Source organism: Malaclemys terrapin, chromosome 7 (genome assembly GCF_027887155.1).
Source record: "Malaclemys terrapin pileata isolate rMalTer1 chromosome 7, rMalTer1.hap1, whole genome shotgun sequence".
NCBI classification, from domain to species: domain Eukaryota; kingdom Metazoa; phylum Chordata; order Testudines; family Emydidae; genus Malaclemys; species Malaclemys terrapin.
In genome coordinates this window covers 9,250,316-9,277,066 of record NC_071511.1, presented here as the reverse complement: position 1 = coordinate 9,277,066, position 26,751 = coordinate 9,250,316, and the positions used below count along the sequence as shown (strand labels likewise).

The window sequence follows — 26,751 nt, the reverse complement described above, 5'->3', positions numbered from 1 at the left end:
CTGGCCCCAGCTGCAGCCCCGGTCCTGACCCCCGACCCCCCCCCCATGGCCCAAGCCTCAGCCCCTGGCTTGGCTGTGGCTCTACAGCGCCGTCCGAGTTCCAGCCCCGCCCCACCGGCTTCCGGCCCAGCCATGGCTCCAGCCTGGGCCCCTTACTCCGTCTGGTGCCCCTGAACCCTGGCCCCGGCTCCCAGTCACAGCTCCGGGGTGGGGGAATAGAGCAGTAAGGGGGGAGGCATGACATGAAAAGTTTGGGGATCACTGCCCTATTGCCATTACCAGTCTCATCCTAATAACTGGGGTTCCCTCCCCTAGAGGCATCTCCTCAGTGTGAGGGAATACCATAACATCATCTGAAAGGAGGGTCCCAACTATGGGATCGTTTCCCTCCACTCCAGTTTGATGTTCTCCTTCCCCGAGACCTTCATCTTCCTCAACAGCACAGAAGCTGTCAGACTGAGGGTGGGACTGCTCTACTGTATCCCAGCAAGTCTCATTCCTCTCTGTCTCCCTTAACTCCTCCAGTTGAGCCACTCTGACCTCTACAGCCCATATTTGCTGAGGGCCAGGAGGTGCTTGCACTGAATATGCCACGTGTCCACAAGGCAGGCAATCATACATGCTGAATTCAGCGCAGTAGACTGCATAGCCCCCACTCTGCTGCTGGACTTCTGCCTCCATTTTTACTCCTGCCGCCCTTTTTGGTTTTTATGGGGGGAGGTGGTTTTTTGGGGAGATTTCTTGGCCTAAGTTTAGAGAATGTTTTTTGGGTCTATCTGGTTCTCAACCTCCCTCTCTAAACTCTTTCGCAAAACTCCCATTTGCTAGCTCCGCTGGTCGCTTAGGGAGGTGGCTTTTTAAACCCCTGTTCTCCTTGAATATCCCTGTCCCCTGGTTAATTGATCCTAAAGGGATTACGGATCAAAGCCTTGTTAAGAAGCTCTCAGCCTTGCCTATCAGGCCACTAGGCTCAGGACAGGGCCCCCCACACAGACCACACTATAAACTTCAGTCAAGCAGGCACACAGCAAGCAAGCCCTCAAACTACAGACAACAAACTAACCCCAAGGGTCACATAGTCACTCCTCCTTCACCAGTTTTCACGTTAAGAAATGGACCCTGGTCTCCAGTTTTATAGAAGACCATTACAACACTGTGCAGTCTTACGCTAAACTCCTAATGAAGACAACAGGAATTCAGGTCATCACAGTCATATGCAGGCGTGCTGAGATGCAAACCACTGATCTTGTCCCTGCTACCCATCCGTATTAGACAGGCCAAATCATTGCCCTTCAGAACAGGATTAAAGCTTCCCCAAAACTCACAGCGTTCACTCTGAAATCCTCTCTAAGCCACACACATAGTAACAGCCTTTGTCTTGCTTGGTAGTGCATTTCTGCCCATTATACACAAAAGCATCACATAACGCTATAAATGCTTATATAGGCTTCAGTTGCACAGATGAACTCACATTTGATAGGAATTCTAGTCCTGTGGTTAAAGCATTGGCGTGGGACTCAGAAGAGCTGGATCCACCTCTGCCACAGGCTTCCTTTGTAACCTTGGGCCTATTACTTCATCTCTGTGCTTCACTTACCCTTCTGTGCAAGAGATAATACTTGCTTTCTGCCGCTCTTAAAAACTAGGGGCCACATTTGCTGCTGGCAAAAACCTTGGGAGTCAATGGAGGTAGGCCAGCAAAAAAAAAAAAGTGGCCCATAATCTTCAAGACAATCACACATTTCAGTTGTAAGCTAATTCACTCCATGGTATTAAGTCAAAGCCCTTCTAATCAGAGGTCAGAAGTTTAGGTCTGGCTAAGGATTGTAGACAGGCTGCTTCTAACACCATCCAGTTCAAGTACTATATTGGATCCTTAAAGTACTGGTCTAAAGAATGCCAGTGTAGGTAAAAGAAGATATAAAGGAACCTTACTTTTGCTCTTTAAATAGGGTGATATAAAAGAGGTTGTTTTTAATTACATACCTAGATAAACCAATGCATTCTATTCCTAAAGAATAAGAATTTTCACAAATTTAGGCACAGACAATTACATCTCTCTGCAGTCTGAGGTGGCTTTAAGTGATTTCAATGATTAGAGGATGCAGATATCAAGTGGGATCTTTCCCCCAAGCTAAGGGGCTTGTGGGAACGACGGATGCTCAAGGCTGACACTGTTAGAGCAAAGTCAACCTCACAACGAGACAGATACATCGGATGCAGCTGAGTAGTTCAGGGAGGGATGGGATGTTAGGACAAAGATATTGTGCTTCACACTACAGGCGAGGGGGAGCCATTGTAGGGTGAAGTAGTCAGAGCAATGGGCCAGGAAGATGATCTTAGCAGCTGTAGTTTGAATGGAGTTGAGGGGCAAAAGACAGCTGTCGTCAGATTTCAAGAGGAGGACGTTTGTCTGTAGTGACCAGCAGTTTTTTGTTTTATGTTTCGATTGTAAATCCTTCTGGGGAGGAAGGGTCTTTGTACAGTGTTTGGACAGTGCCTAGCACAATGGGGTCCTGCTCCATGACTGGGACACGTAGGCACTACCGCAATACAATAAATAATACAGAACAAAGGCTGCAATAACACAGTAAGAACTAAAATCACTTATTACTGTAGCTTTAAAAACTTTGGCACAATCGGTCAGTGACTAAGTCACAAACATGACATGTACTGTTGGGAGTCAAAGACATTTAAAACCAAGATTCACTTACACTGAACACAAGTGGCTTACACAGAGGATGTGAAAAACCAAATGCTTTAATCCATCTATCAAGAACAACAGTTCAAAATATTTCATGGGATACATTACTATCGATCCATAATTTACAGTGCTATGGACCATACACAAATTATTGCTGCAGTCAACAGCAGGTGAATATCAACAACATTACAGTACCAAGCATCATAGCAAGAGGCAGTAATTAATGTCACCTTTTCAAGAAATATAGGTATTTTATATCAACATCTGCTTCTTCCCAGTGCATTTTATGTAAAAAAAACATCAATGTAAGTGCATTATTTTGTGCTTTGCTTTTTTTTTTCCTTGTACACTTCCTATTTGCTTTTATAGGCTGCAGAGTTAATATTGCTTTCGAGTCTAAAAACAATAAAGAACTTCATTATATTCTATACGTTCATATTTGTTGCATGGTTTTGGCAAAGTGAGAATTGTTTGGTAATCCATTTACCTGGCCAGGTAAGCCAGGCCTGGCTCACATTGTTGGCATGTGGGCCATACAGTCATTACAGCTTGAAGCTTTGCGCAATAACTGTCCTAGGGATGCTGCTCCATCTTGCTGACGCAATGTCTTGCCTCAAGCCGCTGACTCCACATTAAGGGCCATATGCTCCATGGTGCATGTACCGTAGAGAGAATAAGAGCATCAGAACTTAACTGTCTGAAAAGCCCTTACCTCCTACTGGCGTACCAAATGAGAACACTCATGTGCTTTCAGCTGCAATATCCCAAAATGGGGTGTGACCCAAGGACACGTAAGAGGAGATGAGGAAAAGGCCAACGTTGAGTGTTACGTACAGTGTGCTACCTTTACAGACAGCACAATATGGCTGCTGGGGGCCATAGTAATGTTCATCCAGAGAAATCCAGATCTTGGTAAGGAATCGTATTTTTGTCAATTTCTAAGCATACGGGGACCATCTACAAATCGCATGAGGGCAGAGGATCAGGGTTTCATTTTAGTCCACAGAGGGCTCAAATAAGCATGATGCATATTTGCATACCCTACATCCAGGCCCCACTTCTACATAGCTCCAAACTGGATGCCGTGTTGGGTACCATCTTGAATGGATTTTTCTGGTTACAACACCCAAATGACCTTGTGCATCCCATTTTTGTCCAATTGCTGCAGCTCTCTGGCCTTTGCTCACCCTTTTACTCTGAAGGGGAATATATGGCCTTGCATTAGAGCTATAGCCACTCTTTTGCTGTTATTTCCTTCATCTGTCACCGTTAAGGTATTGCAACAACAGGAGCAAGTGACTGCATGCATAGTTGCTAAACTGTGGCACAGCTGCTGTGCCAAGAGCCACCCAGGATATATGAGCATCTTAACTGCATTGCTGAGTATGGTGATGGGCTGCAATACGCAATGCTGGAGACACATGTGCACTGCCTCTGGGTCACAGTTTGGAAACCACTGGCGTTACAGATACCAAAAAAAAAAAAAAAAAAAAACTGTCCAAAAAACAGGCTAGGAAGAACAGGCATTTGTTGTAACACTGTGAGCTGACCCTTGCCCCCCACCCCCAAAAGTGACAAATCTGGTGATTATCAAAGCGAATATACAGTTAGCTATTCAAGCAGAAACAAAGAACTGCATAACTAACCGGTGAAAGAGCTATACAAATATAAGAAAGAATGTCAAGAATATAGAATCATAGAAGCGTAGAACTGGAAGGGACCTCGAGGGGTCATGGTTAGGTGTCCTGCACTCAAGGCAGGACTACATAGTAAACTAGACCATTCTTCCATATCGGCCACATAGGAGAGTTCCCTCTCTAAGCCCCAATCCACCCCAAGTACCAGAATAGAAAGCAGCAGAGCTGATAACAGGCCCAGTCATGCACTCCCATTGTCAAACAAAAAACTCCTATTGGCTTCCATGAGAGCAGGACTGGGCACCAGTGGTTTCAAGGATTTTTCATAATCGAAAGTATACGTGAAAGATGCAGCATCCATCAGTATGAACCTTCCACTAAAACTCCTGACGTTTTGTCCTCTGTCTTTCATCATCACTATATTCACATTTGATTTCGGAACACTATTAGACCGCCATGACCAAGTTTTCTTGATCAAGTCTGCCATGTTGGCACTCAATCACTAAACAAGATTTAAATTTTTATATATTATACATATCTTTCCAGTATAGCACAAAGAGAATGGGACGCTCTTGTTTTCTACATAGGGCACCAGGCTACACTCAGATTTCCTATAAATATCACCCCAAAACTTCCTTCTATGCCACACTTCAGTCAGTGCTAGTCCAAGAAGACTACTACTACAATTTAAGGCACTTCATTCTGAATGAGATGCTTTTCTGATACATTTCAACTGTAGGCTGCTACGGAGAAATCCAGTCGATCTGGCTCATAACACCATCTGTCATCTTTGTAAAACATCTAGGTTTGATAGAATATGATTATAACTACTGTTATTGCATAGGACTACACTTGCGTAGATAATGCACCAAAACTACTTTTACAACATTGTTGCAAGTTAAATTAATACGATGGTTATAAAGTAACAGTTATTTTAAGATACAGTAAATTTACTCTTTTTAAACCAGCCATATTGCTGAAATAAAACACCAAATTAATTACTCTAAGGGGCATATTAACTATATAGTGATTAGGCTTCAAGCATATTATTATTCTTTCTGTATCACTAAAAATAAATATGTACGTTCATTGTCTCTACAGAGCTTTGTTTTATTACCTAGTCTAAATTTGTACTACACCTTAAATTGTGTTTAAAAATATTTCCAAAGTGAGACTGTAATATACAAAATATTCTCAAAATCTCTCAATACACAGGATCCTGCATAAAAGCTTCCTTTCAAGTGTTTACAAAGAATGCAGAAAACCTCCAGTGAGTTTTAAACATGTCAAAAAATTGTTGCAATATTAAGAGGCATATTCTTATAAATGAAATACAGCTATATTTAAAAACAAAACAAAAACATGAGGATAACTAAAGAATCCATGCAAATGAAAAACCTGTACAACACTTAAAAAATATAAAATGTAAGGCCAGTTAGAAATATACAACAAAATGTGCCCAGTTGATAAAATGTATTGAATTTTGTCTGAAAATGTATACCAGCTTACAGTGCTCCTGTCTGTTTTACTGTCGATAAACAATTCTAAGTGTTCTTTCCAAAATAAAAGCCTTTAAAGAAAAGCTTGAAGTGGGAGAAGAAGGGAAACCCTTTCAGTTGAGAGTAAGAATAACAACACTCCAAGAAACTGAGACAGATTCATGCCTCCCTACACACTCTCCTTCATTTCTAGCATCATCATAAGGAACATTTCATATTGGAATCAACACAATCAGTATGTGTTAATGCTAGTTTTATTATTATTATTATTAAAGTAGAATAGTGATTTATTTTAAACATCTTGTGATCTAAAGACTAAACTAAGTTTGACGGATACTGTATCTTTAAGGCAGCACTATTAAATCAACACAACATGGTTACAAAGTGGATATTTTTGGTTTCTTCACATTCTCTCTCTCTTTTTTTTTTTTTAGCTTTACATTTAGTTTCCAAGTAAATAACTTGTTAGTTTCCCCTGAATAGAAACAGACTGTTGTTTTGATTTGTAATTCTATTGCTTTGAGTAGATTTGACCAGTTCAAAGTTCTTAGCGAATCCAGTTCACAAATACTGTACATAGGTTGTACAATATTTTGGAGGCATTGGTACTTTTAAAATAGAATATACAAGTCTTTTCACAAAATTCAAAAATATATATATAATATATATACTGGGCTATTGATGAAGCACAAGTAGATTAATATTAAAAGAAAATCAAAAAACCTAAAAATGTAAATTATTTAATCTACTGATTAAGAAATGAAGCAGTTTTTGAGAGGCCATGCCAATTATCTGCTAACAAGCATGATCAGTATCTTCCATGCTCATGCTGCTTCTTCTGCTACTTGTTTTTGAAGCTCCAGGAGATACTGAGGAAAGGAGTGGGTCAGTAACTCCTACAGGGGAGAGAGTATCGTCCATCAAAATATCTTCCAGTTTGGATCCCACTTTTGTGGGGACACTGTAGGTTCCTAGGTTATCATTGAAAGTTATGGTACCATCAGTAAGATCGAGGGTAGTCGTGCAAGATAAATCTGAGCGGTGCTGCAATACGTCTTGGTTGCAGTTGTCAATGACCGGTTCTTGCTTGATGACCCGGTTTACCACATCTGGTGAGCAAAGGCCTGTAGATGGGACAAGGGAAAGTCCGTGTGCAAGAGCCTGCATCTCAAGTTCCTGTAAAGAAGGCAACAGACACAAATAAAACCTGAAAGTAAAGATAAAGTGTAATGCTTTTGATATATCTTTGATGTACAATTTCTGATGGACCCTTATAAACGGCATCACCCTCTCAGCAGCTCCCATCTCCCTACGAGAGCAACAACTGTTGCAAGAACTGGACTTGATATAACTGTCATATCACCCTCCCAAACTTCATCCACCCAAAATCACTACTTAAATAATGTTCTCTCAATTAAAAAAGTCTGCAGAGAGTCAATGGTGGCAGACCACTGCAGGACTTTTCCTGGAGAACCATCTCATTGCCAAAACCAAATTTCACAGGCAATACGATCAAGATGTCTTCAAGCAAACCAGCAACTTAAGTTCTCAAGGGATATCCAGATCAGCAGTGTTGACAGCAACCACAACAAAGCCTTACAGTGCCGGGCCATGACGACAGTTACACTACATCTTTTTGTATTATTTGAATCCGTAACTACCATAAATGGAGCCACCAAAATAAACTGGTAATAATTGCAAAGTCCTGCTATTCATAGGGGAAACTGAGGAGCTCTCCAGGAAAAAGACACCATCATAGTATATTATTTCCTCTGGTGAAAATCCCCCTGGCTTTCATCAGTGCACTGCTTAATTTACTGTTCAATGTATTTTTAATAGACATGCAGCCATTGGTTGGCTCTCCCTGCAGCAGCTCAGTACTAGACACAAAGGGAATGCACAAAGCAGGGAAGAAGAGCCTCCAGCGTGGTGGCTTTCAAGGGATGGTGCTGCAGAACAAGGCTGGTATCCTGTTCCCCCCTTTCCCACCCTCAGCACTGCCTCCAAGCTTCACTGAGTTCACTCTGTGCAGAGCAGCAGCTGAGAGGCTCCTGCAGACTACCGGGGAGGAGGCTGTTAATGTAGCATCATTCCCTTCTCCCTTGCAGAGGGCAGGGAGACAACCTTGCATGGAGGACTCCCGCTATCTGCAGATCTCTGGGACAGCCTGTGCCTAGCGTTGACGCTCTGTGTGAATTTGTAGAACATCATTCTACTCAACTGCTCTGTTTAGGAAGCAGTGTCATGTGAGTGGAAAACCATTAGCAGTCTTGAGTCAAAAAGCATTTGAACTAACTTGACCATATTGACAATTGCTCCATATAGAATATGGCACCTTGGGTCTCATCCTGCTCTTATTGGAGTCAATGTCAAATCTTTCTCTGCCTTCAGTGAGAGCAGGACTAGACTAGGGTTACCATACGTCCGGATTTTCCCGGACATGTCCGGCTTTTGGGGGCTCAAATCCCCGTCCGGGGGGAAAATCCCCAAAAGCCGGGCATGTCCGGGAAAATCGGGAGGGCTCGGTGGTGCTCGGCCGGGCCGGCGGTGCGGGGCCGGGGGCATGGTGCCGGGCCGGGAACCAGGGTCACAGTGCCGGGCCGGGCGCGGTGCCGGGCCGGCGGGGAGCCGGGCCGGCGGGGAGCCTGGTCAGCCGGGCCGGCGGGGAGCCCGGTCAGCCGGGGAGCCCGGTCAGCCGGGGAGCCGGGCCGGCGGGGAGCCGGGCCGGCGGGGAGCCCCGTCAGCCGGGGAGCCGGGGGGTGCGCCGGGCCGCCGGGGGCCGGCAGTGCTGGGCGGGCCGGGGGTGGTCGGCCGGGGGCCGGGGCCGGCACCCCAGGGCCCGAGACGACCCAGGCTGGAGCCGCCGGGGGGCCAGCCTGGGCCGCGCCTCCTCCCCCCCACATCCCCCTTACCTGCTTGAGGCTTCCCGCGAATTAAATGTTCGCGGGAAGCAGGGGAGGGGGCGGAGACTTTGGGGAGGGGGCGGGGTTGGGGAGGGGGTGTGGGCGGGGCTGGGAGCGGGGCCGGGGGCCGTGGAGTGTCCTCCATTTGGAGGCACAGAATATGGTAACCCTAGACTAGACTCCTTATCTGCATGTACAACCTAATAATGCCCAATGTAGTTTGAAGTGCTTAGAGTTGTGTGGTGAGAGCAGAGAGACTGTAGTGGGAGCAGAGAGACACTAAACTACAACTGCTTTACAAAAAGGCTAGAGAATTATCTGCTATCCAGAAGCATCTCACTTTTTAAAGTTCCTCCTACAACATAGCTCGTCTCCTCTGGTAACTGGAGGACCAAGAACTCTACAAGTTCAACTCAGCATTAATCATAGGTATTGCAGGACCAGCACAATGGCTCTTCTAAGTTACATAGTAAGCTGGCGTTTCCTTGTAGCAAATAGATGTGAATGATATACATACATACAGCTGTTAAATTCATTCATAATGTATGTATCAGCAAACCTGTATTCTGAGCAGTAGATGTCTGTTGGCATGTTCTAGTTTCTTCTGCCTGTTCTCAAGTTCTTTTGTGCGTTGTTGTTCTCGCTGCAGTTTGCGGATATAGTCCACTGACGCTTTTAAAATAGTGCCCTTATTCCAGCGCATGTCCCTGTAAAAGTAGTGTTTGGGGGGGGGAAAAAAAATCACTCTCACCCAAGCACATGGATCAAGCCAAAGCATAGAGAAGAACCGCAGCACCGTTTAACAGCACACAAGTTACACCACACCTGATCAGAATTACAGTATTACAAACTATCGACTTTGAAAAGAGCTGTGTAAAATACACTAGGGGGAGCCAGAGGGCAACTCATTAGCAGGCAGCCTACTGTACGAGATTTGGATTCACGTAATTACTGAAGAGGAGACATGCTCACCATTGCTTTCTCATGGGAATGAAACTGCAGGGATGGGAAATTGCAGTACTCAAGGAGTCGTGTTTCGCACAGAACTCATACTAGAGCATTAGTTCCAAGGGACAGAATGGCTAAATATGAGAGGACTCACTCAGCTTTTAATGACGTCTGTGAGGCTGCTTGACTACCCCTCGTTGTACCCCCCTCTAATGAGCAATGCTGGATTTCAACTTTGATCTTTGAACAACATAGTTAAACTCCCATTCACTAATGACCAACTCTAGTCCTGGACTGCAAAGACGTGTTATTGAATGGGAGAAAAGGGCATGGGAGCCTTGGACACCCTCCTATGCAGTCTCAGGGGAGGACTCCTAGGCTCTTTTGAGCCACTAACATAGCCTTTGAGTGGGTATGTCTACATTTATGGCACCATGTAAAGTACAGGCCCTACACATGTAGCTACACACAGCAGGGGAAGGCAGGCTGCGTCCACACTTGTCACTGCAGGGTGTAGCTACACAAAGTAGGGAAAGGCTCTGGCAGGGCAGAGCCTTTCCTCTGGCCAGAGCCTTTCACTGCCACCTCCCTGCTGTCAGGATCTTTCTCCACTACAAAAGCCTTTCACTGTGGCGGGGAAAGGCTCCAGCAAGAGTGAGGCAGCGGGACACTACGCTGTCAAAAACAGCAGTACAGACGTGGGAGGCATTGCTTGGACGTGTAGAAAGCCATGTAGGGTATAAACCTTGGGGGTTCTACTCGGCTCACTTAAGCCACACAATCTACGTGGCTGTTTATACCCATGCTAGGTGGGTGTGCAGCTGATTAGGGGGTGTGGTGAACCCTCCAGCTAGCCAGCACACAGAATTCATGTGTTAGCTAGGAGTGCATGCGACTCCTTTGCTCGTGGGAGAGGGTACGCACAAACAGCCTCCCCTATGGAGTCCTACCTTGGCTGGCAAGACACTAGAATTAAAAAGGTTTCATTGGGAAGTATCTGTTCCCATTTACACTGATTAGGGCCCAATTTTTCCTGGTAGGGTCTTATCACACCACCAAGCTATTAAAATGTATACACAGTAGCAAGGCTCAGATCTAACATGTTGGCACAGAAGCAAACACAACTGATTGATGATGCATCCGAGGGTGCATTTTCCAGGGATTCCTTAGTAGGGAAGGAGGAAGAGACATTTTGTGTAATGTGGGAGACAAAGACCAATTAATAGTGCTGGAAGGAAATGTTTTTATTTTTTTTTTAAGCTGTTAAAGAGACAGACAAGTGTATTTTCCTGCTATTCAGTGCATCCTTTACGAACTTCAGCGTACTGATCTTTGCTCTTCTGATTAATTGGTTTCAAGCAATATATCAAACTACTTGATAAATGCTTATGTAGCTAATGCAGACCTAGCACCTGCTTTATTTATTTACTCCATGGCACTGAGAAACTTAAGAAAGAAATACAGAACATTATTTTTAATTTTCAGGATAGCAAAAGCAAATGCGCAGTCTCTAGATTATCCCATCTCTGTAGCAAAAATGTAAACAGAGTGAAAGGTGAACCGACAGATTTCTTCTTGGTGATCATTCATGAAGAATCAAGAACTGTTGTGTATAATGAGTTTCTGTGGCAATGTAAAATGGATGTAGGTCATCATCTCAAGAAATATGGGTTTATCAAGTTACTCCATCAATTTTCCTCTAGAGGGAACAATAACTTTCCAGTTTTGATACTAGCATATACTGATAAAGCTTTGTTGCTAGTGGAGAGCAGAAGAGATTTCAAAGTACAAATGGCCCAAATCCTGCGCTCCTTGGATAAAGTGCCTGCTCACTTCAATCACCCCAACTGGAGTTTGGACAAAACACCAGGATTAACACCTTCACCCTTATGAAAAATGCTCTGGGATCATTAATGAGCCCAAGGGGTCAGATCTTTGCTTTATGTACAGCTGGTAGATTTTTCAAGCGATCTCAATGCAAGGATAAGCCTACTTGAGGAATGGCAGCCACCCCAAGGACCTCTCTTTCTAAATGGGCTGACCAGGAATTGAGGCAAATGCCTACTCTTCCGGTTCACATCCATCTGCTGAACAGGGCTTCGATCTAGGGGAATACATTGGCAGTACTCACAATTAAGTCCTTGCTGTAAGGGGTGTACTTCACAATACTCTTCAAAAAATTGCAAGAGACACTGTATAAGGGATTCTTTACATGGAGAAATTGACTGGCATAACTACTGCTGAAAAAGCTATTCTGCGATAGCTATTCCAGAATAGCTCCATGTGTGGACACCCAATCCAGAACAGAGATACTTCTAATCTGGAATTGCTATTCTTCCGAAGTGGAGTAATTATTCTGGAATAAAATCACTTTTATTTGGGAGTAGTGTCCACATGGAGGAGTTTTTGCAAAACAGCTATGCCAGTCAGTTCCCCCGCATGTAGACAAGGCCTAATTAATACCTCTGGTGCCTGGTCCTCGCAAGAGGGTTAGGATACATGGATTGCTTGAAGGCATTGTACTGGAATGTGCAGATATTTTAACCTCCCTGTCTAAGCCCATCATGACGGTACTTATGTGGGTTTGCCCGTCTGTGGTTGGTGGGAGTATCAGCAAGTCAAGGTAAGATTTCGGTCCATTGGAACATAGAAAGCATCTGGCTCAGCTCAGCGGCCAGCAGGAATCCTGTTCTGGGTTCTGCATCAGAGCCCAGGAACTCCCAAGTCAGGTACTAGAACAGGAGGTAACCACCAGCCTTGTTTCCCGTTTTTTGACTTGAGAGGACTATCCGCTTGGGAGCAGTATTATTTTCCATTTGAATTGCCAGACCAATCAGAGCAATGGTCCACTTGGTCCAGTATCTTATCCCATAGTGGCCAGTATCAGAGGAAGATATAAAACCTCCACGGGGAACAGTTATGTGCCAACATGCCAGCAGGAAAGTTTCCTCCTACCCAAGGCAGTTAGTGTGAAGCACATGATCAGACATCCACTGAATCAATGGTAATACGCCCACTGACTTCAATGGGCACTGATTCAGGCCTTTAGTGATTGGCTTTCATCCTGGAACATGAAGGTTTCATATCCCTTATATATTTTTATCCTAGCTATGGTAAATTAACTACAGTAAATTACTTAATAAAGCTACTTCTGCATGGATGTGCAAGCCGGGGTGTGCTTGTGGCAAGTTTGTAGTCAATGATGTGGAGAACCGGGAAGAAGCAACATTTTGTTTTTTCTGTTTTCTGAAAGGGCGGGGCAGTACACTGGGTGCTCACTGACAACTGCTGCCAAGTTCCTGTGGGCCAGACTAGTGCTTCTGCAAAGGCGAACTCATTGCCTGATACAGTTCATTAAGATACACCATCTACTGAATCTTCCAGGAGGATCAAACACAAATTATTCAAAATCTTTAAAAGATATCAGTTACTGTGAAGAGACTCAGTGGTGTGGCCTTACAGGGGTTTGTCTACACAGGGGTATTAGTGCACAACAAACTAGGGTGTGAATTTCAAGCACACTAGCTACTCCACGCTAACTGTCCAGTGGACACACTTACTGGGTGCCCAGACTGCCCTTCAGTGGTTTAGCTTAATGTACTCCCAAAGTATAGTAAGCTATTGAGCACAAAGGCACTCTTAAGACATTTAAACAAAAATTCACACATATCATCATTACCGAAGAGACAGTACCATACTTACGGGTCATTTGATTTTGGTATCAATGTGCCTAATTCTTTAATGCGATCGTTAATATTAAATCTTCTCCTTCGTTCAACTTTAGGAAAATAAAGAAATATACATTAGTAAAAATAATGCTTTCTGCTTACAGAATGAAACCCCTTTAAACTTAAAGATTTCAAAAACACTTTATGCTTTATACATACATGTATACTTGACACCTGTAGCACAAGTATGTTATAAAGCTTAAGTGAAGTAAGTCTTATACCCACTTTTCAACTGGATAAATTAAGACACAGAAACTGAGTGATTTGTCCAAGGACATCCAGTTTGTCAGTGCAAAGGCAAAAAAAGACCTAAGTTCTGAGTCCCAGTCTCATTCTTTAAGAACTTTGCCATACTTCCTCAAAACACTACATGATCCAATTTAAAAATCTTAAACCATACTGTGCCATCAAGGAGACGTTGCTATTGAAACCAATGGGGAGTTCTGCTTTCTAACAAGAGGCATGAGATTGTTTCTTGTTTTTAGAAATGATATAAAGGATCCTAAAGTGTCCTTTTAGAATTTTAAAGTTAGTAAAACATGTGTATTCATGGTTGGCAAATATAAAAGTATGCTCCTTAAAAAAAAAAAAAATAATAATAATAATAATAATCATAAAAAATATATGCACACAAGTTTAAAGATTAGATACATGAATTGATTGCATACATTAAGTTTTTGTTTAAACTACAAATTTTGGTACAATTTTGTATGGTGTATTTGTCAAAGGCAACTGGCCACATTCTACTCTCAGTTATACCAGTGCAGGTGAAACCCCTTTGAATTCAGAATTTGGATCATATTCTCATAAGTTTAAAAAATTGTTCTCAAATAATTGTTTTAAAAAAATATTGCTTTCAATTCAATAGCGAGTTTCAGCAATCAATAGGAACGAATTTGGGATATTCGATTTGTGGCTATAACCAATAAAGTGGTGTAAGTACTGCACAGTAAGCCACCCAAAGCTTTAAGCAGCCTGCATTCCAATGCCTTTTTAAAAATAATTAAAATCTTAATGATCATCTGTGTAACTTACTCGTCACTGTGGGTCATCAACTAAAAAATTAAGGAAATATTGAACACTGAGCATAAACAAACTTACTTAAGTTGTGATTGTCTTTCTTCTGCCTCTCTTTAGCCAGCGCCCTTGCTTCTGACTCTGTAGGAAAAATACACGCTGTGCACGTGAATGAAGTCATTAGAATTTTGGAAATTCAAGGAATACAACATAGCAATTTATACAGCACATCCATATTTCTGATGTCATTTATCTTATCACTAGAGATATGCCTCACTACAGACACCATAGTAACACAGCTACATCGCTGTAGCTTTGCTGACATAACCCCATCCAGCGTTCCTCAAACTGACGGTCCTGACCCAAAAGGGGATCACAAAGCAATTGCATGGGGGTCATCAGATCACAAAAAATATTGGGATAACCTTTCGATCCTTCGCTCGGGTTACCATATTTTAAGTTCCCAAATAGAGGACACTGCTGGGGGAGGGGAGCTGGAAGGGGGGTGGGTACAGCAGCTGCCAGTGTCCCGCTACCCAGCTCTGAAGACTGTCCTGCTGCCAGAAGTAAGGGTGGCAATACCATACTGTTGCTTTTCACTTTTTGAGACGCTCCAGTGCCTTTGACTGCAGGGATAGCGATTACATGCTTCATTTAGCGCTCCTCTGAGTATGTACAGTAATTTGGGGGGGGGCGCACGTGGGATCATCAGAACCTGAAATATTTTCAAAGAGGGGCTCAGCAAAAAAAGTTTGAGAACCCCTGGCATAGAGGAGGCCTACAGAGACAGAAAGGGTTTTTCCATCCATGTGGAAATACCGCCTCCCCCAATGATGATAACTACGCCGATGGAAGCACTATTCCATTGACACAGCTGTGCCTATATTGGGGGTTAGGGCAACATAACTGTGTCAGTGAGGGGTGTGTTTTTTCACACCCCTGATTGACATTGCTAGGTCAACCTAACTTTAAGTGTAGACCAAGCCTAAGAGAAGAGAAGGGACCTATTTCAGCAAGGTACCTAAGCACAATGCTAAGACACAACAACGTGCTCACAGCAGTGCAAGAATTATCCAAGCATTATAGAAAAAAAAGATTTCACTTCTTTAGAAGCAATAGGTGAAATCCATCCCTGAGTAAAATACATTGACTCCATTGGAGTTACAACAGGGAAGAAGTTAACCCAAAAGTTCTAAGGAGGCATCTGCATAGCCACCTAGAAACAGGGTGAGATTCTTCCACTGGATTTGAACCTCTCAGCCATAGTGTGCAGACAAGCAAAGGGTTTAAATCCCACAAGGAAAGGTGGTGTGAAAAACATGCTTAAAAACACTCTAAATCTGCAATTACACATATTTCTGTTGCAGCACAAATAATTTTACTCATCACATGGGAACACAATACAAAACAAGAAGCAGATCATGATGTGTTTTCCTGAACACAGAAAAGGGATTATGATGTTCTCAATATCACCGTACTTCCAGACCTCAGTTATGGGAGAGCAAAAAGCTTTTCTACCCTGAGGATGCAGAGATCAGAATTCTGTGTCTGTGTCCACACTGGGGACAACGAAATCCTCATTTACAGCAACAGATCTCCTCAAGGAAAACACTACTTTCTGATTTGAACTGATAAGCCCCCAACCCACACGACATCAAGAGTATTGCTTTTTAAAGGGAAATTCTTCAGATGCTTCCATATTTTTATGTGCATTCTGGTACCAGACCTAAGATCTGAGGCACTGTCCACACCCAGGAAGCTAGTCCCTGCATATGACCTGCTAGCACATATTCTGATGTCTCTGCTCTTACAGTGTGCAAACCATTGCTCTGAACCACCCCCATCTAAGGGATGATTGTGGCAGGGAGACAGTCGACCTAAGTCGAGATAAGTGTCTGGAATTAACACCACATCTGAAAGAGCATTCCTCATTCACAGATTTTTTTCGCTCTACATCCCAAGTCATAGGCACCAACTCCGTGGGTGATCCGGGGTTGGAGCACCCCCGGGGAAAAATTGGTGGGTGCTTTGCACCCATCGGCAACTCCCCCCCTGCCCTAGCTCACCTCCGCCTTCGCTCCACCTCCTCCCCTGAGCGTGCCGCGCAGCCCGCGTCTCCCCCTAGCTCCCAATGCTTGCTGCTGCGAAACAGCTGTGGGAGGAGGGGGAAGACAGGGAACGCAGCGCGCTCAGGGAAGAGGTGGGGCCGGGCCGGGGATTTAGGGAAGGAGTCCAATAGGGCCAGGGAGGGGGCGGAGTTGGGGCAGGGACTTTGGGGAAGGGGTTGGAATGGGGGCGGAGTCATGGCGGGGCCGAGGGCGGGTTGAGCATCCACCTGTGCCGGGAAAAGTTGGCGCCTATGTCCCAAGTCTCACACAACTTTGTACTGTGCATCTGCCAGTCTGGCTGCTTTCCTATGTATTCCCTCAGGTTGTGTGCTTAGCTTGCATCTAGAGGCTCAGCTAACTTTCCGCCATTGTGGAACATCCTGTGCCTGGTTGCTATGGTCTTCAATCAGACTTCGTTCACAAAGGGCTTTTGGAGCAGCACACCTTTTTCAAGCATCTCCACACCTCTAGTGCAATCCTAATGGCCTTGCAAGGCAAGCGACCATTTTATCAGCCACAACAGCCTTTGTTTATGTGGCATGACCATATGTCAGAAAGCAAACGGTGCCAGTGGCTTGGCGCTGGCACAGAGGGAGGACTCCCGCCAGAAGAGTCAGCACGTACAGAGCTGCTCAAGGAGTACATTGGAGCTCGCTGCTGCCCAACATCTGTGGTTTAGTTCAGTGAGCTTGAGAGACTGCAGAACGCCAACCTAGCAAATAGGTAAGAATGTAGGCAGCCAAGAAACTAGGCCTCTAGCATATCTGCTGAAGGTTTCATCCCCAAATACCAGATCGTCCTCAGAGTATGTCTCTTGTTAAGAGGAATTGGTCCTGTGCTTAAAGCCAGTTTTACAGGGGCATAAAGTGTACTTAATAAGTGGGCTGAACTATCCCCTAAATGTAGTTAGCTGCTATTTTGCCTCATTCCCAAAATGAAAGTGAAACTAAGACAGCGAGAGGTGCCTCAAAGAATACCAGCTTTCCCTTCTCTAAAACACACCCCCAGTCTTAAAGCCTCACTCTAGTTTGCTTCTGCATAGACTTGTATTTTAAACAGTGGACTGGTTTTTGGGTTATTGCTTTTTTAAACTCATGTCTTTTTTAAATATATGTTCTTTCCCTTGGAGCTGCAATGGAAGGTGATTTTATCCATCTGTTACTTCCTAATGCATCTAAACGTTTGGGATCAGAGCACTGTTCATATGTGAGGAAAGTCTGTTTTAGGACTTAGGTGATGAGATTCTTGGAAGATTCTTAACCTTTATGATGATATAAATGAGTAAATATCCATTCATTCCTCAATACCTGACCACCTAAATGCAGCAGCAAGGGGTAATTTGACACTTGTTAGAGGATCCCACATTCATTACCTCACAGTATTACAAATTATTTTCTTATCATTAATAATCATCCCCATTGGCAGAGTCACTACATACAGTATTCTTCTCCGTGAAGTCTCTTGAGAAGCATCATGTTAATTCAAGTCGCTATTTCACCTATAGTCGGAGCAGCATCAAATAGATCCAATCTAGAGAGTAGCTATGTAAGAGATGCGAAGAGCTTTCTATCTTTTAAATGCTGCAGGGTTTTACTCTGCAGGTTGATTATGAAAATGCTTGGATTTCCACGCATTATGGTACTGTCCTTGTTTGTTACAAAGCAAACTGATTACATATCTATGGAAAGGAAACTAACCCCTCATGGGCTGTGTAGTGGAAGCCAACAGGTCTGCTAGGAAATGTACAGCTCGATTCTCCAGTTTGCACCTCCAAATTTCCCTTTGCATAACTGAATTTTCAAACAGGAAACTCTCATGTCAGATAATTTCAAATGATAACGTTTTAAGATCATTTACCTGTGAGCTCCCTTTTTATATTGGGAAGATTAGCTGGACACGAGTTGCTGACGTTCAGCCCTGAAGGAGGCATGCCTTGGTTGCCATAAAGGTCAATCAAATTGCCAGATACGGGTAACTGGAAAAGATAAAAGGGAGAAGGGTCACTTGCTGTGTCCCATCTGAAACACTTGAACAAAGCCAACATTTGCTTAGAAATCTGTTCTCGGCTCCATGCGCAAACAGGAAGCTCAACATCACTAGTGAAAATGTGCCTGGACGTGAAAAATAACTACTCTGCAATCCTTTCTCAAAGGCGAGATCCCAGAAGACACAGAAAGCAAAGGATGATACAGAATATATAGACAATGCTATACAGATGCCAAGGAACTTCACTCTCCAGGCTACGAAGGACCTCTGCATAAGAGGTAACTAGATTTTTTTATATGTTATGATATTGTTCCTGTAGAGTTAGTTTAAAAAAACTGACTATACTTGTATTGGGGGAAAAAGGGAAAAAAGCCTTTAAAGTTTAAAATGTAACCATAAGAGGGAGCCCAAACTCTCCCATAAATGTTAAAGAAGTGACATTGCCTAACAGAAATGAATTACTCATTCATGTAATGTGGACTTGTTTAAGCCAACTGTATTTAGTTGACCTGAGAGCCGCCTGCATAGTATAGACCTACCTTGATTTGGGATTTTCCTGTTCTAACATGAAAAACACACAGAGGGGTGGGGGAGGTTTCCACACTTTTTTGCATTATATGGGCCAGGGTGTCTCAAATCATGGAGTTAAAGTGCCATTGCATTCTGCAGGAGTTCCAAGTACCTGAGAAGGCCTGCTAGGAGGGATCTGCAATAAATGGAGCCTTATGGTCACATAACCTCATGTTAATGATGTGAAGTCACCATGTGGCAGGAGAGGATGCAGGCTGCACAAATTGTGCAACTGATAAACGTTGGGGAACAGGGGTTTACTGGAGAAATACCTAGTCAAAAGTGACACCAAGAGTCTTAACCTAACTACATCCAACTCCCCTAAGCATGCAGGGTACGGTTATGAGGTGTCCGTTAAAAGTCTGGTCAGTGGTGCGGTGGGGCTAAGGCAGGCTCCCTGCCTGCCCTGGCTCCGCACGACTCCCGGAAGCAGCGCAGGGGGGACCAGGGAGGCTCCATGTTGCCCCCACAGCTTCCATTGGCCGTGAGCCACAGCCAATGGGAGCTGCAGAAGCAGTGCCTGTGGGTGTGCTGCCCGCCCCCTGAGCCTAGGAACTAGACATGCTGCTGCTTCCGGGAGCCGCATGGAGCCAGGGCAGACTGGGAGCCTGCCTTAGCCTTGCTGTGCCGCCAACCAGGTGCTGCCTCAGGTAAGCCCCGCACCCCGAACTCCGCCCCACACCCCAACCCCTGCCCTAGGTCGGAACCACCCCCCCCTGCAACTTAACTCCCTCTCAAAGCCCGCATCCCAACCCCCTGCCCCAGCCCTGAGCCTCCTCCTGGAGCCCATTCCCCATACCCCCTCCTGCACCCCAACCCCCTGCCCCACCCATGAACCCCCTCCCACACCCAAACGCCCTCCTGGAGCTGCACACACCCCCACACACCCCAACCCCAGTCCTGAGCCCCCTCCAACACACCCAAACTCTCTCCCATAGCCCACACACCCTCCCACACCCCAACCCCCTGCCCCAGTCCTGAACCCCCTCCTGCACCCCAAACCACTCACCCCTGGCCCCACCCTAGAGCCCAGACCCGCTCCCGCACCCCAACTCCCTGCCCCAGCCCTGAGCCTGCACCTCCAGCCGGAGCCTTAACCGCCTCCCACACTTCAGCAAAAGTGAGTGAAAGTGGGGAGAGTGACCGATGGAGGAAGGGGTATGTGTGGAGTGAGTGGGACTGGGGCCTCAGAGAAGGAACGGGGCACGGGCAGGGCAAGGGTGTTCAGTTTTGTGCAATTAGAAAGTTTGCAACCCTAATGTGGGGACATAGGGAATACATAATGCACAAGCTGTTTTTACATGCAGTATGATATATATGAGTGAGGAAAGTAGAATTGGAGTCTACCTAGTCATTTCTATCTATTCTCTCTCAGTTACAACTGTGTAACCTGTAGGCAGCACTCTTAACACGCAAAAGATCGTTAGGCTGGAACACAGAGCAGGGGTTGCTTCTTATAGGCAAACAGGAGCTACTTATTATATGTGCACTGGTAGCAATGCCTAGAGTTAACATTGCTGAGCATTTCCTATTACCGGATCAGGTTTTCAGTTGCTTCTAACTGTTTAGGCTCCAATTTTCCATACCAGGTGTCTGCCTCAGGCAGAATTTGTTTGGGTACAAGATTTGGAGGGAAAATTCGTTTCTTTGCTCATGCTCAAAACTTCTTACAACTGTTTCAGAAGTCATGATAAGCTGTAGTGCCTCAATGCTTTGGAGAACAAACTTGAAATTTGACAGTTGAGTCTCTAGTGTCAGGGATGTGCCTTCTGCTGTGCCCGGGAAACCCCCACTCAAACTTGGCCAAGTTACAAGCCTCTGAAAAATCGGAGTATGCACAAGCTCAGCAAAGGTTTGTTAGAGGGTAGCAAATAGAATCGTCAAAGAATGGATCTGCACCGGGCATGCTCCATCCCCAAGCAGTTCCTACATGCGGACAGGATTGTGCATAAGCTATTCCCACAGGGCAACTGAGTATGCTCCATCTTGGGGGCGGTGGGGTCTGAACAGGACTTTTCCTGCATTTGCTCCTGCAGCCTAGAAGAGGGCTTCTGTGGCACTAAGCATCATAACCGAGCACCAGAAGTTCTCTCTCCCATGCTCTCAATCTCTCCCTTCTAGTGCCCACGCCACCTGGAGGAGAACGGGGAAGCAGTCAGATTCAAGTGCAAGATGGTGAGATGAGGGATGAAAAGTTGAGAGGAAATCGGGGCCAAAATTGACTGGGATGATCTGAAGGGATGGGGGCAGAAGGGCAATAACTCCTAGAGTACACACCCCTCCAGAGCCAGAAACTGAACCAGGATTCTCAAGTATTAACACTTCTCTGACACCTAACAAATATATTTGGGAATCCCACTGACAAAATAAGAGTCTTTTTCCTCTACTGGCTCTTCTACCTAGAGGATAACAGACTACTCAATAGCTCAAGTGATAGTGCTCTGTGCTGTGGATCCAAAAGTCCCCCAACTCTGCTGATAACCCACCTGGGGGGGGGTCAACATGATTTCCCGTCTGGGTTTTACGGCAACTCAGGTAGCTTTCCACTGTTTGGGAACTTGATGCAGATCATCTCAAAGTAGCGAAACAACCTTCAGTCTCCCAGAAGAGGTAATGGAGGAAGGGTAAGCCTGGCCCCCAACTCAGCTTGGGATGGTCACTCACAAGAGTGTGGTATAATGAGACCTCTTCCATCAGGTGTGTCACTCTCAGGGTTTGGTCCTCCAGATGCAGAGGCACACATGAAGTACAGCAGCGGTGTAAATTTCTGTCATTCTTGTTGCAAGATTATGTCAGGATCCCTGAGTACTACAGCTACCGGAAGTTGTAATTTCCAGCTAAAATAATGGCTGGTTGTGCTGGACTCTAATGAAAGGATCTCTTGGGAAACTGGGTGGTAAGTTATGAAACTGAACCATCTCACCACTGATTACAGCCTTACCATCCTTTCCCAATAGCATGAATGTCCACATTCATTTCATTGTGCGTTTTGAATAACCAAGACGGAAAATGGTCTGGCTAATCAACGAAGCACCATGATGCATTGAGGGGCTCCCCTTCCCAAACTGGGGCATCCTACCTATCCTTAGTACTGTCCTGTTCCTTACAATTCCTCCTGACCTACAAACATCATTCCATGACTAACACGGAGCTCCTCTAAAGAGGAGATGTGACTGTTGCAGGAAAGGCAGATTTTAAAGGAAGTCAGGCTAAACGTTCAGGAAGCATTCCATTCCATTTTGGAATTTTGCTTAAGCTTCGTCGGTTTTGGTGAGTTTGCAGTTAAACTTCCCCACCCAGCTCTGCTTTTTAAACCTAATTTGTATAAGAGCTAAGCATTAGGTACTATACCCCAGCTATTCTGCTGCTGGGTCACTTCCAAGCAGACTGCAAGTAGGAGGTGGCCTTTGTTATGTTTCTTATTGTCAGATCAAATACATCACACTTGAATTTTGGTCACAAGTGAGAAGACAGGTCTTTGGCAGCAAAGGGCTACTGCTGTAATTTATTGCAAAAAGCCTGATGCTTTTCAATTAATTGGTGCTTGAACCTCCCATTAGCACTCTCTCACTATAGATCTTCTACTTTGAAAATCAAGTGCACGTAGGGTGACCAGATGTCCCGATTTTATAGGAACAGTCCTGATTTTGGGGTCTTTTTCTTATATAGGCTCCTATTACCCCCCACCCACTGTCCCAATTTTTCACATTTGCTGCACTGTTACCACATGGGGCAAACTGTGCCTTTTCTTTTTTGTTTCTAACAGAACAACAAAGCCTTTGTTATGGTCTAAGCTGAGCAGAGCTATTTATAGATTGAGAGTCTCTGAGGACTGCTTCCTTTCCATGTTCTTTCACCTCGTAGTTAAATCAATAGTAAGCCTACAGATGTTTTACAGCAAAACAGAGTAAGTTCTAAGGACCCAATCCTGCTCACAACGGCAAAATTCCCATTACTTCAATAGGAGCAGGATCAAACTATTTCAACAGTAATTGCAACAAGATTCATGATATGGTTTTTCTTGTTGCTTGAGAAGAGCACTGGCTTGAAGTTTACTGGGGAGAGTGGGATAAACTTCCTAGCCAATGCAGTTTTACTTTGATGACACGAAGAATCCCAGATGTTGCCAATCATATTATAATATCTCAGTATACAGCAAAGTATAGAAAGCCTGCATCCTTTTTTTAAGTAATTGATCAAATTAATCCAAAGGATAGAGTTTTTCCTAACGCTATTTAAAGCTACTTATATTGGAAACTGAATAAATAACAATGAACCATACGCAATAGTATTGGACTTTAAAGTTCACTCTCATTTCATTTAAATCACAGGTTTGGAGGTCTCCATTACAGCTGTGAACTGTAACTGCTGGCACATGTGCCTATTGTGTTGTTACTGGGAGCATGTCTGCACATGGAGCAACTGAAAGGGTTCCCCACTAAAGTAGCACAGAAAAGCACTGGGTGCCTTTCTGGGGGTGCAGGGTTCCCACATCAGGGGTCCTGTGAAAGGGCATAGGGAGGAGAAATGTAGGAATCACTTATGGAAAGGTTCTATGGGATTTAGTAGGAATTAATCCAATAGGATTCTATAGAAAACTACTCCAAGAATTAACTGAAGAGGATATCCTTAATAGGAGGTATTATACTGCCCACGGGTTTTTGTTTTAAACATCCTAACAGGTTTTTGTTGTTTCTTTAAACCATCCTATAGAATTCCACAGCAGAGATGTGCATTTTGAATCATGCTATGAAATTTAGGAGTGAATTCTATCCCTGTGGCTCAAAACTCCGATTTAAAAGTTATTTTTATAATCTAGAGGACTTTTCTATGAGGGATATAACCAGAGCTTCTGCAGTGGAGCACACAAGCTCAAAGTGTGTTCGTAGGATAGGTGTGGGATTTTCTGGGAAGAAAGGGCTAGGCTGTTTAGCATCAAGCAGGTATTATAAAGAGATGGCAACTAATGCCAGTAAGTCCCTTGAGAGCTAGCTGTTAATTCTGGAATTAAATAAAAAACAAACTAATATCAACTGACTCAGTTCTACCCTGTCAGACTTAATAGAACTGATACCCTAGGCAAACAATTTATTGGTGTCTCTTCCATTTCACACATCCGTCCTTTCTCCTCTCTGGTTTTCTGAGCTCCCTTTTCTCTTTCCTCTCTTTCTTAAGCTGTCATTTTCTTTACTCCCTTGTGTTATTTTTCTACCCTCTTGCCAACCTCTCCCTCATCTAGAAAGAGATGTCTTGTCTCTTGTCTACACATAGAAGTTACACTGGTTTAAACTAAAGGTGTGATGTTAAACTCATTTGGTTAAACCTGTGCAGTTTTGCATGTGGATACAAAGAGGTTTAAACCTGGTGTATGTCTATCTGCTTACCTTGCACCTGATGTAAAGCTATGTACGGATGTAGGAATCTAGGGGCACAGGGATCTTTACATCTGGGCTGCTGATTCCCCAGGCTGAATGTAACTTCCCTGGGCTAGCTCCATCTCACGGTGTAAGGACAAGACTAGGTGAAATGAGCTTACCCTTTGCTAATTGGAGACTGGGCCAGGTACCATGATGACCTCCCACTAGGGGTGAGGGGAAAAAACGCCTCCCCTTGCAATTAGCACAGGAACCTCCTAAATATGACTCCAACGCAGATGGTCGTGGCTATACCAAAATCCAACCCCTTGTAACTGCTGTCCCACAGCAATTGCTAATGTTTTTAAACCAAGTTCCACCCTGTTGCTTCTCAGTGTAAATTCTTAATAATCATTATATCATCTATCTAACCACTAGAGACGGCGGCTAGCAAAACGTGCTGTGCTGGGATTTCACACTAAAAGCTATTCTAAAGCGGAGGGGATTTAGATGTAGCTGGACAGGACGCCTAGCAGTCACTATCATGGAAAAGAAAGGACCATTGTACCGTATTGGCCATTTGCAGGGCAGGATCCATCAGGCCAAGGATTTCTTCGTTATAACTTGATTCCAAGCTAATTATGTCGTCAATTACATCATCCATCTGCAACAGAAAGGTGAATGGGGAAAAATGCAAATAACTTGAAACTGAGTTTGTAACAGGGTTGTACACAATAGTAATATTTAAAAATTAAAGAGAGAGACCGAGCAATGCCTACAGCCCTCCTCGTTAGTTCTGTCTCTGTTGGACCATTTTTGCCACACTCCAATTCTGTCTCCCAGTGATAATCACGACTCTTCCATCCCAGGAGCGGGTAAGCTGCCTTCAGATATCATCAATGACATTCTTTAATCAGCAGGAGGAGTCAACATTGAGTTGCTAAGCATACCAAGACCAAATGTGCCACAAGTAGATGGGTTTGGGAGGCGTAGGGCAAAGAACTGTCTCCAGTGCTACCAACCAGCGTGGCAATTCTACACATTTCAGAATGGTTTCCGGTGGCAACTTCAGAGAGTCCATTCTTGTATAACGGCCAGCATTTGTATTCCTAGGGACTTTGATCAGAGTCAGGTTTGAAATACAGCTTTGTAACCGACAGCCCCACATGGAGTACCATAAAATCAGAGATAGCAGTAAACCGTGATGGCATGTGCCTTGGAGAGGATGGAAACAGAAGTCCATTCAAACGCTATCAGCAAAACATAATTTGAGACTAGCTTCTGTGCGTTTTTTAAAACTGGCATATAACTTTATGAAAGAGTTGTGGGACTAATATGAACCTTCTTCCTGGTCCTCATCTGTCTCTTCTTTTCCTTCTGTCTCTCCTCACCTTTCCTTCTCTCCTCTCCTAACCCTTGTATTTCACTTTCTTGCCTATCACCATTGCCAAGGATTTCAAAAGTTTGTCCTTGAAACGGTTGCCTCCATCTCTGGTGGAATCCAACTGGTTCACCTCCCTGATATTTCTCAATTGGCAGCTATTTCCATGGGCGACTCATAGGAGATGAGTATCAGAGGGGTAGCCGTGTTGTCTGAATCTGTAAAAAGCAACAGAGAGTCCTGTGGCACCTTTAAGACTAACAGAAGTATTGGAGCACAAGCTTTGCGTCTGACGAAGTGGGCATTCACCCACGAAAGCTTATGCTCCAATACTTCTGTTAGTCTTAAAGGTGCTACAGGACCCTCTGTTGCTTTTCATAGGAGATGCAGTTTCCAAACCAGCTCAACAGAGCAGGGAGTCCAGAGAGGAACATATAGTAACAAAGAGACACTGTAGCAATTACAGGCAATATACTAGACACCATTTTTGCAGGGGAGTGAGAATTTATATCCGTGACCCATATATCCCAATGCTAATAAGGAAATATTAAACTACCTCATCTCACATTATCAAATCTGAATGTAATCTCCATAGAAAGAGGGTCATTCAACATACTAGAGCATCCTAAATAAAATGACAGGATAGAATTAGAATGCATTTCTCCTTCCCACTTAAATCCCTATGAAAAGAGCAACATACAGGAGCATTCTTTCCAACAATCTTCCCAAGACTTATTTAGAATGCAGAGGCTAAGATTGGCGTGTGGAAGAAGGGTCAACCCTTTTCAGATATACTTCTAATGCACTTTTGAAATAAACTCATAGAAAAGGACACCACAGATTTGGTTTCTATATAGTAATTCTGCCACTCTTATCCTTAAAAAAACACCCTACAAACTAGGGGGTAAGTTTCCAT

The 26,751-nt window shown here is 44.2% G+C and overlaps 1 protein-coding gene across 8 annotated transcripts in view; it reads right to left on the bottom strand.

Moving 5' to 3' along the window:
* Positions 1-2,742: 2,742 nt before the first annotated feature.
* The window catches only part of MITF (melanocyte inducing transcription factor), a 165,704-nt gene continuing 141,695 nt past the window's right edge, over positions 2,743-26,751 (bottom strand). For 5 of the 8 annotated variants that reach the window (XM_054035274.1, XM_054035280.1, XM_054035277.1 and 2 more), the window contains exons 5-10: positions 25,023-25,118; positions 18,402-18,519; positions 14,521-14,595; positions 13,394-13,469; positions 9,303-9,450; positions 2,743-7,016 (exon numbers count right to left, since the gene is read on the bottom strand). In XM_054035274.1, coding sequence (XP_053891249.1) covers positions 6,636-7,016; positions 9,303-9,450; positions 13,394-13,469; positions 14,521-14,595; positions 18,402-18,519; positions 25,023-25,118 — 894 coding nt within the window. In that variant the 3' untranslated portion in view covers positions 2,743-6,635. The remainder of the gene's footprint in view (positions 7,017-9,302; positions 9,451-13,393; positions 13,470-14,520; positions 14,596-18,401; positions 18,520-25,022; positions 25,119-26,751) is intronic. The other 3 variants (XM_054035275.1, XM_054035281.1, XM_054035278.1) reach the window with 1 other exon arrangement.